At 55.0% G+C, this 13606-nt stretch overlaps 2 protein-coding genes across 2 annotated transcripts; one reads left to right on the plus strand and one right to left on the minus strand.

Annotated features, from left to right (window-relative positions):
- Nucleotide 1: 1 nt before the first annotated feature.
- Nucleotides 2-5657, minus strand: SHMT1 (serine hydroxymethyltransferase 1). The gene is made up of 12 exons (XM_054270844.1): nucleotides 5597-5657; nucleotides 4350-4467; nucleotides 3928-4073; nucleotides 3538-3653; nucleotides 3296-3456; nucleotides 3064-3145; nucleotides 2609-2821; nucleotides 2271-2387; nucleotides 1810-1932; nucleotides 1533-1649; nucleotides 1310-1420; nucleotides 2-809 (listed from the first exon to the last, which is right to left on the minus strand). Exons 2-12 carry the CDS (start codon nucleotides 4440-4442, stop codon nucleotides 640-642), a joined length of 1449 nt encoding a protein of 482 aa, XP_054126819.1. The 5' UTR covers nucleotides 4443-4467; nucleotides 5597-5657; the 3' UTR covers nucleotides 2-639.
- On the plus strand, nucleotides 4239-8496 carry LOC128933767 (chemerin-like receptor 1). Its single transcript, XM_054270851.1, has 2 exons — nucleotides 4239-4281; nucleotides 6985-8496. Exon 2 carries the CDS (start codon nucleotides 7002-7004, stop codon nucleotides 8085-8087), a length of 1086 nt encoding a protein of 361 aa, XP_054126826.1. The 5' UTR covers nucleotides 4239-4281; nucleotides 6985-7001; the 3' UTR covers nucleotides 8088-8496.
- The last annotated feature ends 5110 nt before the right edge of the window (nucleotides 8497-13606 follow it).

A 13606-nucleotide genomic window follows, 5' to 3' on the forward strand; every position in this document is an offset into this window, starting at 1 on the left:
TTTTAAAGCTTATAATTCTTGTCATTTGTTGTGGTTCAATTCTTAATTTTACCGTGCTTATTAAAAAATGGTTCAACCTAAGCTTTGTGCCAAGGGCTCTGAGAAAATATTGGAGGACCTGGTTAGGATGGGATGGTGATCCCAGGAGGGATGTTCAGGACAAGGCTTGGCCCTGTCGTAGCCTGTGAGGTGGCAAGGCACACAGGATGAAGGGGAATCCTCGAGGCTGAAACCAGGGGGACTTTAGTGGCTGTGAGGTTCCTGTGCAGCTGGAGCCCCTGTCCCTCACACTGCCATGGGCAGGGTGTTCAGGGAATGTGGACAGACCAGCCTACATCTCATCTGCTGCTCCACAGCCAGCAGGAGCTGGATGGCACCATGGGGTGAGTGAGGGTGACCTGGTGCTCGGTGACACTGTGGTGCAGGGCTGGTGTCCCCACAGGGGTTGTACTCATGGGGTCCCTGTGCCCCACATGGGAGGGGAAAGGGGAGTAAGAGACAAAGGAGGAGCTGCTGCTGCAGCTCCACAGGGAAGGGCTGGGAGAAGGCACTGGGGTGTTGGTGTCAGGCTGGGGATTGGGGGTGTGCCATGATCCTGGGTATTCCTGTGGCTCCAGGAGTGGGCATGGCTGTGTCCCCTTACAGGACAGGCAGCCCTGGCAGCGGGAACGTGGCTGCAAAGGCTTCCACCTCTTCCTTCAGTGCCTTCAGCTCCCCACGGTATTTTGGGTCCTCCAATTTGTCCTTAAATTCCTTCAGCGTGGCCTTGGGGCTCATGTCCTTCTGCACACGCAGAGCCAGCTCGATCCCTGCCAGGATGGAGATGTTTTAGTCAGCCCTCACAGCTGCTGCAGCCCAGGGCTCTCCCAGCCCTGCTGCCCCCTGGGACGGAGCCCTGCTGCCCCCTGGGACGGAGCCCTGCTGCCCCCCGGGACACGGCCCTGCTGCCCCCCGGGACATGGCCCTGCTGCCCCCCGGGACATGGCCCTGCTGCCCCCTGGGACACGGCCCTGCTCCCTCCCTCCTTCCCATCTCAGGGACTTGCTGCCCAGGGACACAACTTGGAACTCCTGAGGATAACGGGGAGAGAACTGCCAGAGGGACAGGCTTTCAGCCCACTGCCTACAGCGGGGAGAGTTTGGCTGGTCCCAGCTGTGGCCAGATGCCCTCCCTCACATCCAGATGTGGAGGTAGGATGGTTATTCCTCATTGCTGGGTGTTCTCCCTTGCCAGCTGGTGCCTCCTCATGCAGGGGAGCTGCCCTGATCCAGGCTGGAGCTGGAGCTGAGGCTCCCCACCCCCAGCTCACCTTTGTGGATGTACTGGGCCACCTTGCGGAAATCGTCCTGCCGGAAGCCGCGCGAGGTCAGCGCCGGGGTCCCGAATCGGAGCCCGCTGGGCCGCAGGGCACTGACATCACCTGCAGCACAACGAGGCACCCGTGACCCAACCTGGCACTGAAACCACCTGTGGGCATCCAGCCTGGCTCCTGGGGCTGAGCAGGGGCTGGCAGAGCTTGTGGGATCCCTCACCAGGGCACGTGTTCTTGTTGCAGGCAATAGAGCAGAGCTCCAGCACCCGCTCGGCCCGGCCGCCATCTGTGCCTTTGCTGCGCAGGTCCACCAGGATCAGGTGGTTGTCAGAGCCCCCTGCAAAGAGAGGGCTTTGGTGGGACTGGGGAAGTGCTTCAGCAAAAGAAGACTTGAGATCTAACAGGGAGTGAGGAATTGTGCCAACAGAGCCCTGCCATGGTGTCCTTGAAGAGCTGCCCAGGGTCAGCCCCATCCCACTGCCAAGACGTGTCCTCACCTGTGACGATGTCGTAGCCCATCTCCATCAGTGCTGATGAGAGTGCCTTGCAGTTGGCCACCACCTGCTGCTGGTAAGCCTTGAACTCGGGTGTCATGGCCTGATGCAGTGCCACAGCAATCCCTGTGGATAGAGGCAGGCCAGGGTCAGATTTGGGGGGCTCCCATCAGCAATGGCACTGCCAGCAGAAGCCATATGGAAGCTGAATGAATGAATGGACTGATCCTTCCTTTGCCCTAACATGGCATGAGCCATGAGCCAAAACACAGGACAGGATGGGCTTGGTCACTCCTTGGGCAATGCTGGATCGCCAGCTGCCTTTTGCCACAGTGTCCCCAGTCTGTGAGCTCTGTAGGGCAGCTGGAGCCTCCTGTGCTGCTGCTGGGGGTCAGAGCCCTGCCAGGAGCCCTTTGCCAGCTCCCTCTGCCATGCTGGAGCTGGCAGCCAGCCTGGCTGCATACCTGCAATGGCGTGGTTGTGTGGGCCTCCCTGCAGCCCTGGGAACACTGCCTGGTTGATGAGGCTCTCCAGGTTGTAGAGGGTCTCCTTGCCTGTCTTGGGGTCCACGCTGCGGGTGCCTGTGAGACAGGGAGGACATGGTGACAAGGCAGCGCAGCCACCCTTTTCCCACGAGCTGCTTTCACCCCCTGGCTGCTCACAGCAGGCACAGCGGTTGTTCCTCTTCAAATCTGAGCCAGGGTTAGCCCAGGGAAGCTCCCCAGGCACTCCTGGGATCTTTCTGCCCTCCCTCCTTCCCAGTTAGAGCAGGAAGGAGCGTTTCTCCCGGCACCCCGGGCACCTTTGCGGTAGAAGATCATTCCGGCCCTGCAGCCCCGCAGCGTCTTGTGGGTGGTGGTGGAGACGATGTCGCAGTGCTCGAAGGGCGAGGGCACCACGCCGGCAGCCACCAGCCCGCTGATGTGCGCCATGTCTGCCATCAGGAACGCCCCGTTGTCATCCGCGATCTTCCGCATGCGGGCGTAGTCCAGGTTCCGCGAGTAGCAGCTGACACCTGCGGGGACAGCGGTGAGCGGGGGACAGGAGGGGACGGGAGCAGATGTGCAGGACCCTGGCTCAGCCCCAGGAGCAGGCCTGCAGTGCAGCCAGCCCAGCAGGCTGTACACAAGCACAGTACACAAGCTCCTTGCGGGGTGGTTGTGTTGGAGGTTTCCTCCTGGTACTGCAGCATCCATGGGCTTCAGGGAGCCACCCCAGCCGTGCCACCAGGGAGGTTGGTACAGGTGTGACCCTTACCTGCTATGATCAGCTTGGGGTGGAAGAGCCGGGCGTTCTCCTCCAGCTTGTCATAGTCGATGTAACCGGTCTTGGGGTTGACCTGGGAGAGGAAGAGGAGGCTTCAGCCACCTCACTGTGGTGAAGATCAGCTGCAGTGCTGTCCTGCAGGAGGGAGGCCTGGCACTTTTCACTTTGAGGCACCAATACTTATGATAGGTGCATCCTGGCTCTGGCTGGAGCAGCTCCCTACCTTGTAGGGCATGGACTCAAAGAAGACAGAGGTGGCAGAGATCTTCTTCTTGTCTGTCATGAAGCCGTGGGTGAGGTGGCCACCATCAGGCAGGTCCAGCCCCATGATCCTGCCGTGGGGCTCCACCAGGGCCGTGTACACTGCAAAGTTTGCAGGTGACCCTGCAGAGAGAGCACAGCGGGTTGGGTATGAATGCTGGGGCACACAGGGGCCTGCCCTGGCTTTCCTGAGCACCCCAATACCTGAGTAGGGCTGGACATTGACTCCCCACTTCTGGGGGTCGAGCCGGTAAGCCTGCAGGGCTCGCTTCTGGCACAGCCTCTCCAGCTCATCCACAAACTCTGTCCCGCCATAGTACCTGCAGTGCAGGACAAGGATAAAACCAAACTCAGGACTCAGAACAGGCCCTGTCACCAGGCTGGGGACACACTGGGGTGGTGCCCCTTTTGTGCAGCCACAGCAGATGTGACCCTGCTGGGACTGTCCCATGTGTGGCCAAGGACAGAGGCTGAGAAGGTCAGAGCCTGTCCTGGAAGAGCCTGGCTGCCAGCACAAGGACCCTGCTTCCCTCTCTGGTTCCTCTCCTACCCTGCCAGGGTTTGGGTTGGTGGGCCTTAGCCCCAGCCCCATACCTCTGTCCTGGGTAACCCTCAGAGTATTTGTTGTTCATGCAGGATCCCAGGGCCTCCAGGACTGCTCGGCTTGCAAAGTTCTCCGATGCAATTAACTCCAGCCCCAACCTCTGCCGCTGCTTCTCCTTCTTGATGATGCTGTGCACCTTTGGGAAAGGAGAGAAATGGCCTCAGCCATCTCTGCATGGAGATGTGGATGTTCCACCACAGGAACAGGGGCTTGGAAAGGTGCTGGAGAACAGAGATGTGATCCCTTCTTGGTGCAGCTGATCCCTACCAGCCACAGAGGGCACAGAGGATGGATGGGCTCCAGCAGCTCAGCCTTGGACCCTGCCATGTCCTTGGCTTGACCAGGTCAGCATCCCCATGGCTGGCTGGGGGACAATGAGGCAGCTGGGCAGGAGCCAGGAAGGGGCTCTCACCTCGGGGTCGTTGGTGTCCAGCGGCTCCATCACCATCTTGTTATGGGAGGCCCAGAGCTCGGCGCTGGGCAGGCCCTGTGCTGAGCTCGCCATGGTGCTGCTGCTGGCTCTGAGTCACCTGCCAGGGGAGCAGGGAGCCTGTGGGATGGCAGCAGGGCTGGGTGCCTCCACATCTCCCTGAGTGCTGCCTGCTGCCATCCCGTGTATTCCCTGAGAACAGCCACAGGCTGATGGGTGAGGAAAACACACACAACCCTCAGGCTTCCCCTGCTGATTTAAGATCAGGTTGCTAATTCCTGTGCTTTGATAATGTCTGATGCTCTCCCATCACCACCCCTCCCTGAGCTCCCCCTGCCCAGCTCGGCAGTGCCTGATGTTTAATTTCAAGGGCAGTGAAGTGCTTGTACCCACAGATCTCAGTTTAACATGCTGTGATGCCCAGCACGCTTGAACCTCTTGGCTGCTTTCCCTTGGGCAAAACCCCAGCAGGTCAGAGTCCTGCCCCAAACCCTGACTGAAGCATCCTGTGGAGCTGAGAGGCCCTGAGAGGCAGCAGCTCTGCCTCTGCTGGGCTCCGTGGCATGGGTGATGCCCAGGCCTGGCAGGAGCCCTCTGGCCCGGTTGATGCTGCTTTTGGGGAAGGAATAACAGCCTAGCTGCTGCCTTGGCATAAAACAATCCATCTTTTTACTCATTAACCCCCAAGGACGGGTGAAGGTCCGTGAGCAGGTTATTAAGCAATCCCACGTGGTTTCCTTGTGCCAAGCTGCCAAAGTCCATTCACGCCGCCCTTGCTGGGCAGGGATGCTCAGCCATGCTCTGGCCCGAGCCCAGGCTCACTGGCAGGGTGGGAATCCTCACGGCCGGAGAGGCTGGGCTGAGCAAAGGCTGCGAGGGGCAGTGCTGTGGCTCTGAGCAGGACGCAGGTCCTGCATGGTCCCCAGCCCAGGGTGCTGCAGCACTCACTGCACAGAGGGACAGAGCTGCCATTCCCAGGCAGGATGAGACCTCCCGCACACCTGGTACCTCACCTGGGGAGCCCCATCCCCGAAGCTCTGTCTCTACCTAGATCTGCACCCCCTGTAGCCGGACTCCATCACCTCCCACATCCCGAGAGCCTGGTGGCGCGCCCCTCTGCCCTGCCCCGCGTGGCGGGGACCGGCGCTGTGCCCCTCAGCGGGATGCCGTGCCCCGGCCCTGCTCTGCCCACCCGCACACCCAGATTGGGTCCCGGTCCCGGTCCTTACCCGCTCCCGATTCCGCTACCGCGCCAAAGCCCGCGCGCTACCATAGCCCGGCCGGGCCCCGCCCCCTCCGCGCCGCGGCCAATCAGCGCCGCGCTCTGCCCCCTCCCCGCCTCCCATTGGCCAGCGCAGGGGCGGGGCCGGCGGCGCAGCCCGCACGTGGCGCCCGGGGCGCGGGTGACCTTGGGCCGGGAGGGGCGGGGGGCCCGCGGCTGTCACCCCTGTGTCGTCACCCTTCCTCTGCTGTCACCCCTCTTGTGCTGTCACCCCTCTGCTGTCACTCCTGTCACCCGCAGCTCCGGCCCTGCCTGCCGTGCACCCCCCGGTGCTTCTCCGCCAACCCTGCGGTGTTCCCGGTGTCCCGCCACTTCCCCCACGAGCCGAAGGATGGGACACCCCAACACCGTGCAGCGGGCAGGGACATTTCCAGGCACCCCCCTGCCAAGGCCGTGTCTCCAGGCCCTGGCACAGGCTGGGCACGTTGCTGCTGTTGTGGGGAGTGGAGCTGGCCCTGTACCCCTCACGGGTACCCAGAGGGATTTCGGGGTGCTCAGGAAGGGGAGCAGCCAGGGGGTGAATGGTTCAGGCAGGAGAGCGGCGCTGTTTTGTGTTTTCTTCATTCATCACATCCGAGTTAGTGGGTGGGCTTGGCCAACCAGCCCCGAGGAACCTGCACCCCCTGGGGCTTCAGGGGTTAAATCAACACACCATAAATTGAGGAAGAAAATTAGGGAATAAGTGATCCTACTAAATTCCGCGTGATCCCAAGCCATGGGAAAATGGGGCGAGGCAGTGTGAGTCACCCCGGAGAGGAGCAGCACAAGGGGAGCCAGGCAGGAGGGTGAGACTACCCTCAGTGGGCAGAGCAGCCAAGAACAGCACAGTGAGTCTTGCCAGGTCTGCCAAGGCAAGTGCCAGGATGAACAGGAGAGAGAGGAGGAGGAGGGTGGGCTCACCAGAGGGTGGTGGGTGGGTAAAGGGTCTGTGGTTACGCTTGGATATAGCTCAGGTGTTGTTCTGCATCTCCCTGGAAGAATAAGTCTGTTAATATCATTGTTGCCAGTCTAGGTAGTTTTTGGTGTCATAATTTGTTACTGGTCATCCAAAGAGGATTGGTCACAATGGGGGGATCTGGGTTTCAATGGTTTTGCTGCTGGTCCATGCTGAATTGCTGCTGTGGGCTGGTGATGAGGGTGTTGTTCTGACAGGTTGACATCAACAGCAAAATTGGGGTTGGTTTCTGTGAAGCTGCATGTGCTGTAGAGAAGGACTTTATATTAATTATACACTAATTAATCTAATCTAGCTTTTCATACACATTTTGTGTACAGTTGCTCACAAAGATTTTCACCTCTCTTGAGCAGCAGATAACAGTTTTGTTGTGATTCCAGGTCTTGGCTTGCTAGTGATGGACAGCACCTTTTCTTCCCCTTTTCCCTTCTCTGCCAGCTGCCCCACGGAGCAGCCTGACACTGCCACTGACCATGACTACTACTCTGGGCTGCAGAGGGCCATGCACATCCTCTCCATGGTGGTGTACAGCATCGCCTGTTTGCTGGGGGTGTCAGGCAACGGCCTCGTCATTTGGATTGCAGGCTTCAAGATGAAGAAGACGGTGAATTCCATCTGGTTCCTCAACCTGGCCATAGCTGACTTCATCTTTACCTTCTTCCTGCCCCTCAGCATCGCCTACACCGCCCTGGGCTTCCACTGGCCCTTTGGGAAGCTGCTGTGCAAGCTGAACAGCACCATGGCCTTCCTCAACATGTTTGCCAGCGTCTTCCTCCTGACGGTGATCAGCATGGACCGCTGCGTTTCTGTGGCGTTCCCCGTCTGGTCTCACAACCGCAGGAGCCCGGAGCTGGCGGCCAGGATTGCGCTGGGGACGTGGGGCCTGGCTGTGCTGCTCAGCTCCCCGTACCTCGTCTTTCGGGACACCCTGGTCAGCTCCAGGAACGTCACCAGCTGTTACAATAATTTTGCTCTGTCTGATGATTACACGTCGGAGGCGACGCGCAGGCTGTGGAGGATGCGGCACAAGGCGATGATCGTCACGCGGTTCTTATGTGGGTTCCTCATCCCCTTCATGGTGATTCTCATCTGCTACAGCGTCGTGGCTGTCAAGCTGAAAAGAAGGCAGCTGGCCAACTCTGCAAAGCCCTACAGAATCATCATTGCTGTCACAGTCTCGTTTTTCCTCTGTTATTTCCCATATCACGTCTTCTCCTTGCTGGAAATATCCAACAGCTCTTCCAGCCATGAGATGAAACTGGCCCTTTACATAGGGATCCCCTTGGTTTCCAGCCTTGCTTTCTTCAACAGCTGCATCAACCCCATCCTGTACGTCTTCGTGGGGCCGGATTTCAAGGAGAAGTTCCGCCAGTCCATCCTGTCCGCCTTCGAGGGGGCCCTCAGCGAGGAGTCGGTCCTGGGCAGCCTGACCGGCCGGCGCAAGTCCAGGTCTGCTTCGGAAGTGGAGGTGCCGAGGGTCTGAGCAGGAGCTGCTGTGGAAGGGGCCGTTCTTTTCTCTGCATTTTCCCTCATTTCAGAGCTCAAATCGTGGGACTGGGGACTGCAAGGGGCTGCGCATACTAGTGTGGTGGGATTTTGTGTTTTGGAGATGTCTCAAATATGCTGTGATTGAACACACAATGGGGATGGAAGAGCTCTCTGGAGCTGCAGCAAGGTGGGTCAAAGTAGCAGTATGTTTCTCCATGTGCCTTTTGACTCTTGTGTATGGAGCCTTTATAGAAATAGGGTTAAACACAATGGCTGTATGTATTTTTGTAGAGAATGGAATAGTGACTAAGACACTCTTTTCTCTCCTCAGACAGGACAAATCAGTGGTTGTGCTGCTGTTACTCAGATTTGATGTATTTCTGAGCAATGCTAATCTCTGTTTGTGTTTGACATGCTCCCAGCCCTTAAATAGCAGAGATCTGATATTTTGTGCTGTTGGTGAATGAATATTGTCCCCCAATAAACTTGTGTAAAACATACCCACCCTGTTGTGTTGCCTGTGGGATAAACACTTGATCCAACCTGACTGAGCAGGTTCATCTTTGGTAAAAGAACAAGCAGATAAAAAGATCAAATATCTAGAATTTGGAAACAAACCACTGGTATTAGCAGCAGCCCTATGAGTGAGGCAGACAGGACATGACCTGGGTGTGAGGATTTGCCTGGGGCACATGGATCTGATTGCCAGAAAATGGTTATGGTTTATTTGGGTTTCAGACCTTTGGGTACATTTGAAAACCAGTGACTGGGAGAAAAACAAGTGGCTGAGCTGAATCTGGCCAAGCTTCATGTTTGCAAACTGTCCAGGGTGAAGAAGGTGGGGACTTTCTTACAGGCTTCATAAGCCTCTGGACCTCTTAGATTTTTATGAGTAGAAAATGTTGGTCACGTAACAGGAATGCCAGCACTGAGGTGTTGTCATTCCTAGCCCATCCTCAGTGAGCAGTGACTGTATCACACCTCCCTCTCCTGCCCTACCCAATTTACCTGTAGATTAGTCCAACCTACCAATTGTCCTGTTCATCCTGTCAGAAACCTGCCTTGGAGCCTCCCTGCTCCGGTGGCTGGAAAATCTCTGACTCCCAGGGATTGTAGGAATTCACACGTACCTCACCATTCTGCATGGATGATGTTATGAATGAGAGCTGTCAGCTGAACATGTTGGGGATTAATTATGGGTCTGCTGGGCCATGCAGTATTGAATGAAGGTCACGATCCTGAAGGCACACAGGCACATTCATGCAAAACCCGCTGAGAACGGGGAATGTAACATGACCATCATACGTCAAACTTGAGTGAGCAGAGAGATTTAACCTTTGTCACAAATTGCTGCCTGTCATGCAGATAAAACCGCAATGTTTGCCATGCAGCACGTAACTCTGGGGCTATTTACTTGCTCCTGATGGTAAACTACAGCATCGATTGCCATGTCAAGGTTTTGCAGACCCAGGTTTGCTCTCTCTGGTTTTCTTTATCTGTTTGCAGAGTCCACATAATTCCTTGTGACAAGAGTCTCCGTGAGGGTTGGACCAAGGCCTCGGACTCCTGGCTTGCCTCTCTCCTCTACCCTGGCAGCCTTGAAGGTCAGGATTTGAAATGTTGACCTGGTTTGTGGTAGGAAGGAAAGCAGAAAGTTTTCTGGGTCATTTGGAGATCCAAGGTGGGTACAGAGTCCCATGGGACAACATGGTTTAAGTGAAGCAGTGTCTGGGTGATCTAAGGAATTACCATGGAAAAGCCATAGGTAACGGAGCAGGATGAGCTTGGGATAGAGATGGATTTATCACCCTGGGTCCGATCCCTGCCCTTGTGCAATGGGAAACCATGCTGACAGCAAGGCAGGCCAGGCTGCCAAGGGACTGCTTCCATGATAAATCTCCCATTGTATCGAGTTCCTTCATGTTCAGACTACCTCATTATCACAGGGATAATTGTCAGTCCCTCATTCCCAACTAGGAGGCAGCTCATTCTCTCTGATATTTCCATTTGCCATATGCTTATCTAGAAAAGCTTGAATGAAAAAAATGGGGAAACACTTTCCAACAGCAATCAGAGGAGGCTGAACGGCTGCTTTGGCAGCTGTGCCCCCTCTGACGCAGCTCTGCTGTCAAGGCTCTTTCAGATGCCATGGGAGGGGGGGAACAGCCTGAACCCCCCAGTGTTTGCAGTCATTGAGAAAGGTGCTGAACCCGCGGCCTCATTGGTCCTGCAGAGGGGCAGATCCGACAGCCCCGCCCTACAAACACTGGCTGGGATGGGCAGAGCTACCGCGGTGTTCGGGGGGCAGGCATTGAGGTGTTTGTGATCCCAGGCTGCGCATGGGGAGCCTTAGCTGAGAGAACAAGCAAGTTTTTAGTGAGCATTTAAGTCAGGGGTCTCACCACGAGCAGCTGTTGCTGCCTTGCCTTGGAGGAGAGACTATTGCAGGTGGCTCTGGAGCCAGGAGAAGCTGCAGAGATGGCAGGGAGGAAACCAGCCAAGGAGGATGTGGCAAGCAGTAACAAAAGAGGAGAAAGTATTTTCTCCCTGGGACCTGGATGAGATCAGGGAGATAAAAAACGGGCTCAGAATAGTTATGAGGAAAAAGGAAGGAGTGGGAGCTGACAGCCTTGAGTACTATCAGCAGGATAGTGAATGCAAATGAATGGGAGGGACACTGCAGCAGGTGAGGAAATTCTCATTAAGAAGAGCTTAATGAGACAATAAAAGCCTCTGGGGAGCCACACAGTTCCCACGCCTCTCCTCTGGTGAGACTTTCCTGGTGAGTAAAACTTTTAAGTGTCCCAATCTTGACCCTGGGGGATTGACTTGTTTGATAAGGTCAAAGGTAGTGCACAGAGATCTGAGAGCAGAACCTCTTCCAGAGCTTGCTGAAATCAGGCAGGAAATAGTACAGTGAATTAGAGGAGAGGTTCTGGCAGAAAGCTTCTGTGTGAAGGAGATGTTGGTAATAGAGTCAGTAAGTAGGGTAGGCTGAAGAGTCCTGAGTAAGGCTCTGCATTTTTTTTGGTGTAGCAGCAGGGTGAGGGTCCCACTCCCAGTACAAGCATTAATCTGCTCTTGTTGGTCCTGGTCAGAACCTAACTGGGGAGGACACAGAATACACTTTGCTGCTTCCCTACACCTCTTCCAGCTCCTTTTTAGTGTATGGGCCAAGGCTGGTACCAAACCCTTCTATGTACCTCACAGTTGTGCATGCAAAGCATAGGATCTGCTCTCATACACTGAATTCTGCTTTAATCTGCAAAGTTGTGCTGCAGTGACCAAGTGAAGCCCTTGCTGTGCTCGCTGAATGCCTGCACAGGGCACAGTGCCTGTGTGCTCTCTGGACAGGAGCTGCAGCTTAGTGAGGCAAATGGCAAACCATGCTGGGACCCAGTCGGTAGGACAAAGGAACAGAGCGCTAATTAGTGTTTGTCATGGACTGTGTAGCTGCTCAAATTCCCTAAAATGACATGATTTCACCGGGCAGTGCAACCAATTTTGCCTAAAGGCCAATCAAAGGGCAAGCCACACCCATAAACACCAGGTGATCGGCTTGAACAGGATCTTACACAGACTTTGCAGGACAGAGCTGCCCACACACAGCAAAGCAGAGGGAATGTGAGAACCAAACAAGAGGAACCACCACCATTGTGGTGCAGTGTTTGTCCAAACCCTCACCCTGATATCCAGCTCGAGCTGTCTGTCTGTGCAGGAGCTGTCACACTCCAGGTGTTCCCACAACCTCTCCTCCCCTTGTTGGAGATAACCCCGTGTCTGTGCTGGGCTGCTGTGGCAGACCTGTTAAACATTACAGACTGATCTGGAACTGGGAGCACAGTCAGAAACAGGAAAAAAAACCCTGAAGGGATCCTTCAGTCAGAGCTTTGTGACTCGGGGGGAACAGGACTGTGACAAATGAGGCTGTGCCTGTTTCCCACAAACAGCCAAGCAGTAATATTTGATAAAGCAATGAGTGCTGCCTACTGCCACAGCCCCTGACACAGAGAAGATGTGTTCCCTGCTCCAGGACCTTTATTAAAGCACTTTGCTTGCCAGACATGGGGAATGCTATTTCCAGATCACTCTCAAGATATGATAAAATTACACCTCCTTCCATCAATTCCAAAATGCATTTATAGTTGGTTTGAGTTCTGCCTCCCTAGCTGGGTCGTATCCAAGGCAGAATCTTCTGGAAATTGGACACAGTTGTCCCCCAGGCAATAAAGCTGAGGCAGGGGAGCAGGGAGGTGATGGCTTTTGGTCTGTGCTCAGTGTGGAGGTGTCTGTGTGCTGCAGAGCCTCCCTGCAGGCTCACAGGGGCTGTGTAGGGTAGAGGATGTTTTTGGGATGCCTTTATTAGTTGGGAGAGACCAAACCTATCCACAGGGCTCTGTCAGGATGATATCAGAGTGTTTCTCTGGTGCACTGTGTCTGATAGTTCTCGCTGCCAGCTGGTTGGATAGGTGAGCTTTAATATCCTACTTTTTTTTTTTTTTTTAACAGAAACAACTCCAAACAAACAAAAGCCAGCCTGGTTGAGCAGTGATGGATGGAGCTCAGGAGCTGGGGTGACAGCAGCATTTATCTTCTCTCAGGTGATGGATGCAGGCTGTCAGTCAGCCCAGAGCAGGATGAGCAGTGCCCTTCACCTTGGCTGGACCAGGTGTGGTGTGGGGGAGTTTTTTTTGCACATCTCTGCTTGCCAGGGTCACATCTGGATCAAGAACAACAAAACTCTGTGAGCCAGTGTGCTCACACCCAGCAAATTTTCAGAATTCCTTGGATGACTGCTAATTGAATCATTGCAAATGAAACAAAATCCATGTGCTCATCTTGGAGCAAGTGTTTGTTGAACTCTTAGTGTTTGAATAGAGTATTGTCAAATTAACAAATCCCTCTCCCTTGGGAGCTGAGATTTAAATTGGTGCTCCTCTGATCAGGAAGACAGAGGTGGCAAAGAAATTATCTTTTTTTCTCCAAGAAAACAAAGGCAGTAGCCTTATAAAAAAAGGATCAGAAGACAGGATCACTGAGTTCCTGATCCTGTGGTTTGCTTAAGCAATGTCAGGAATTTGGGGCAGCACAAATCAAACAGTCAGCAAATTCTGAGTGCCCTGGGGTACTGAAAAATGCTTCTGGGGAAGGCTGCTAATTGCATGATGGTTCAGTGCTTTACCATGTGTTGTTTCTGGTTGTTCTGCATTAAACTGCTGTGCCACACCAGCCTGTAGCGGGATCCTGCCAGGGAGAATGATGCTGAGAGAAATCTCTGCTGCTCTGTGAAGAGGCCAACAAAAAGCTCACCCCCCTTCCTTTTTGTCCTGAAAACCCTGAAACAAAAAAAGAACCTGCTTGGGTCAGTGATCCTGAATCGACTGTGTGGAGGCACCAGCCTGGAAGCAGAAAAACATGGGCTGGGAGTGATGGGGGTGGCGAGGGATGGGACTATTCCCTTACACCTCGGTGTAATTTGGGAGAGGATGTAGGAAAGGCAGAGGATCACTGCAG

The sequence above is a fragment of the Melozone crissalis genome, unplaced genomic scaffold (genome assembly GCF_028551555.1).
Source record: "Melozone crissalis strain CALT ecotype California unplaced genomic scaffold, PUWL_Pcris_2 ptg000012l_1, whole genome shotgun sequence".
NCBI classification, from domain to species: domain Eukaryota; kingdom Metazoa; phylum Chordata; class Aves; order Passeriformes; family Passerellidae; genus Melozone; species Melozone crissalis.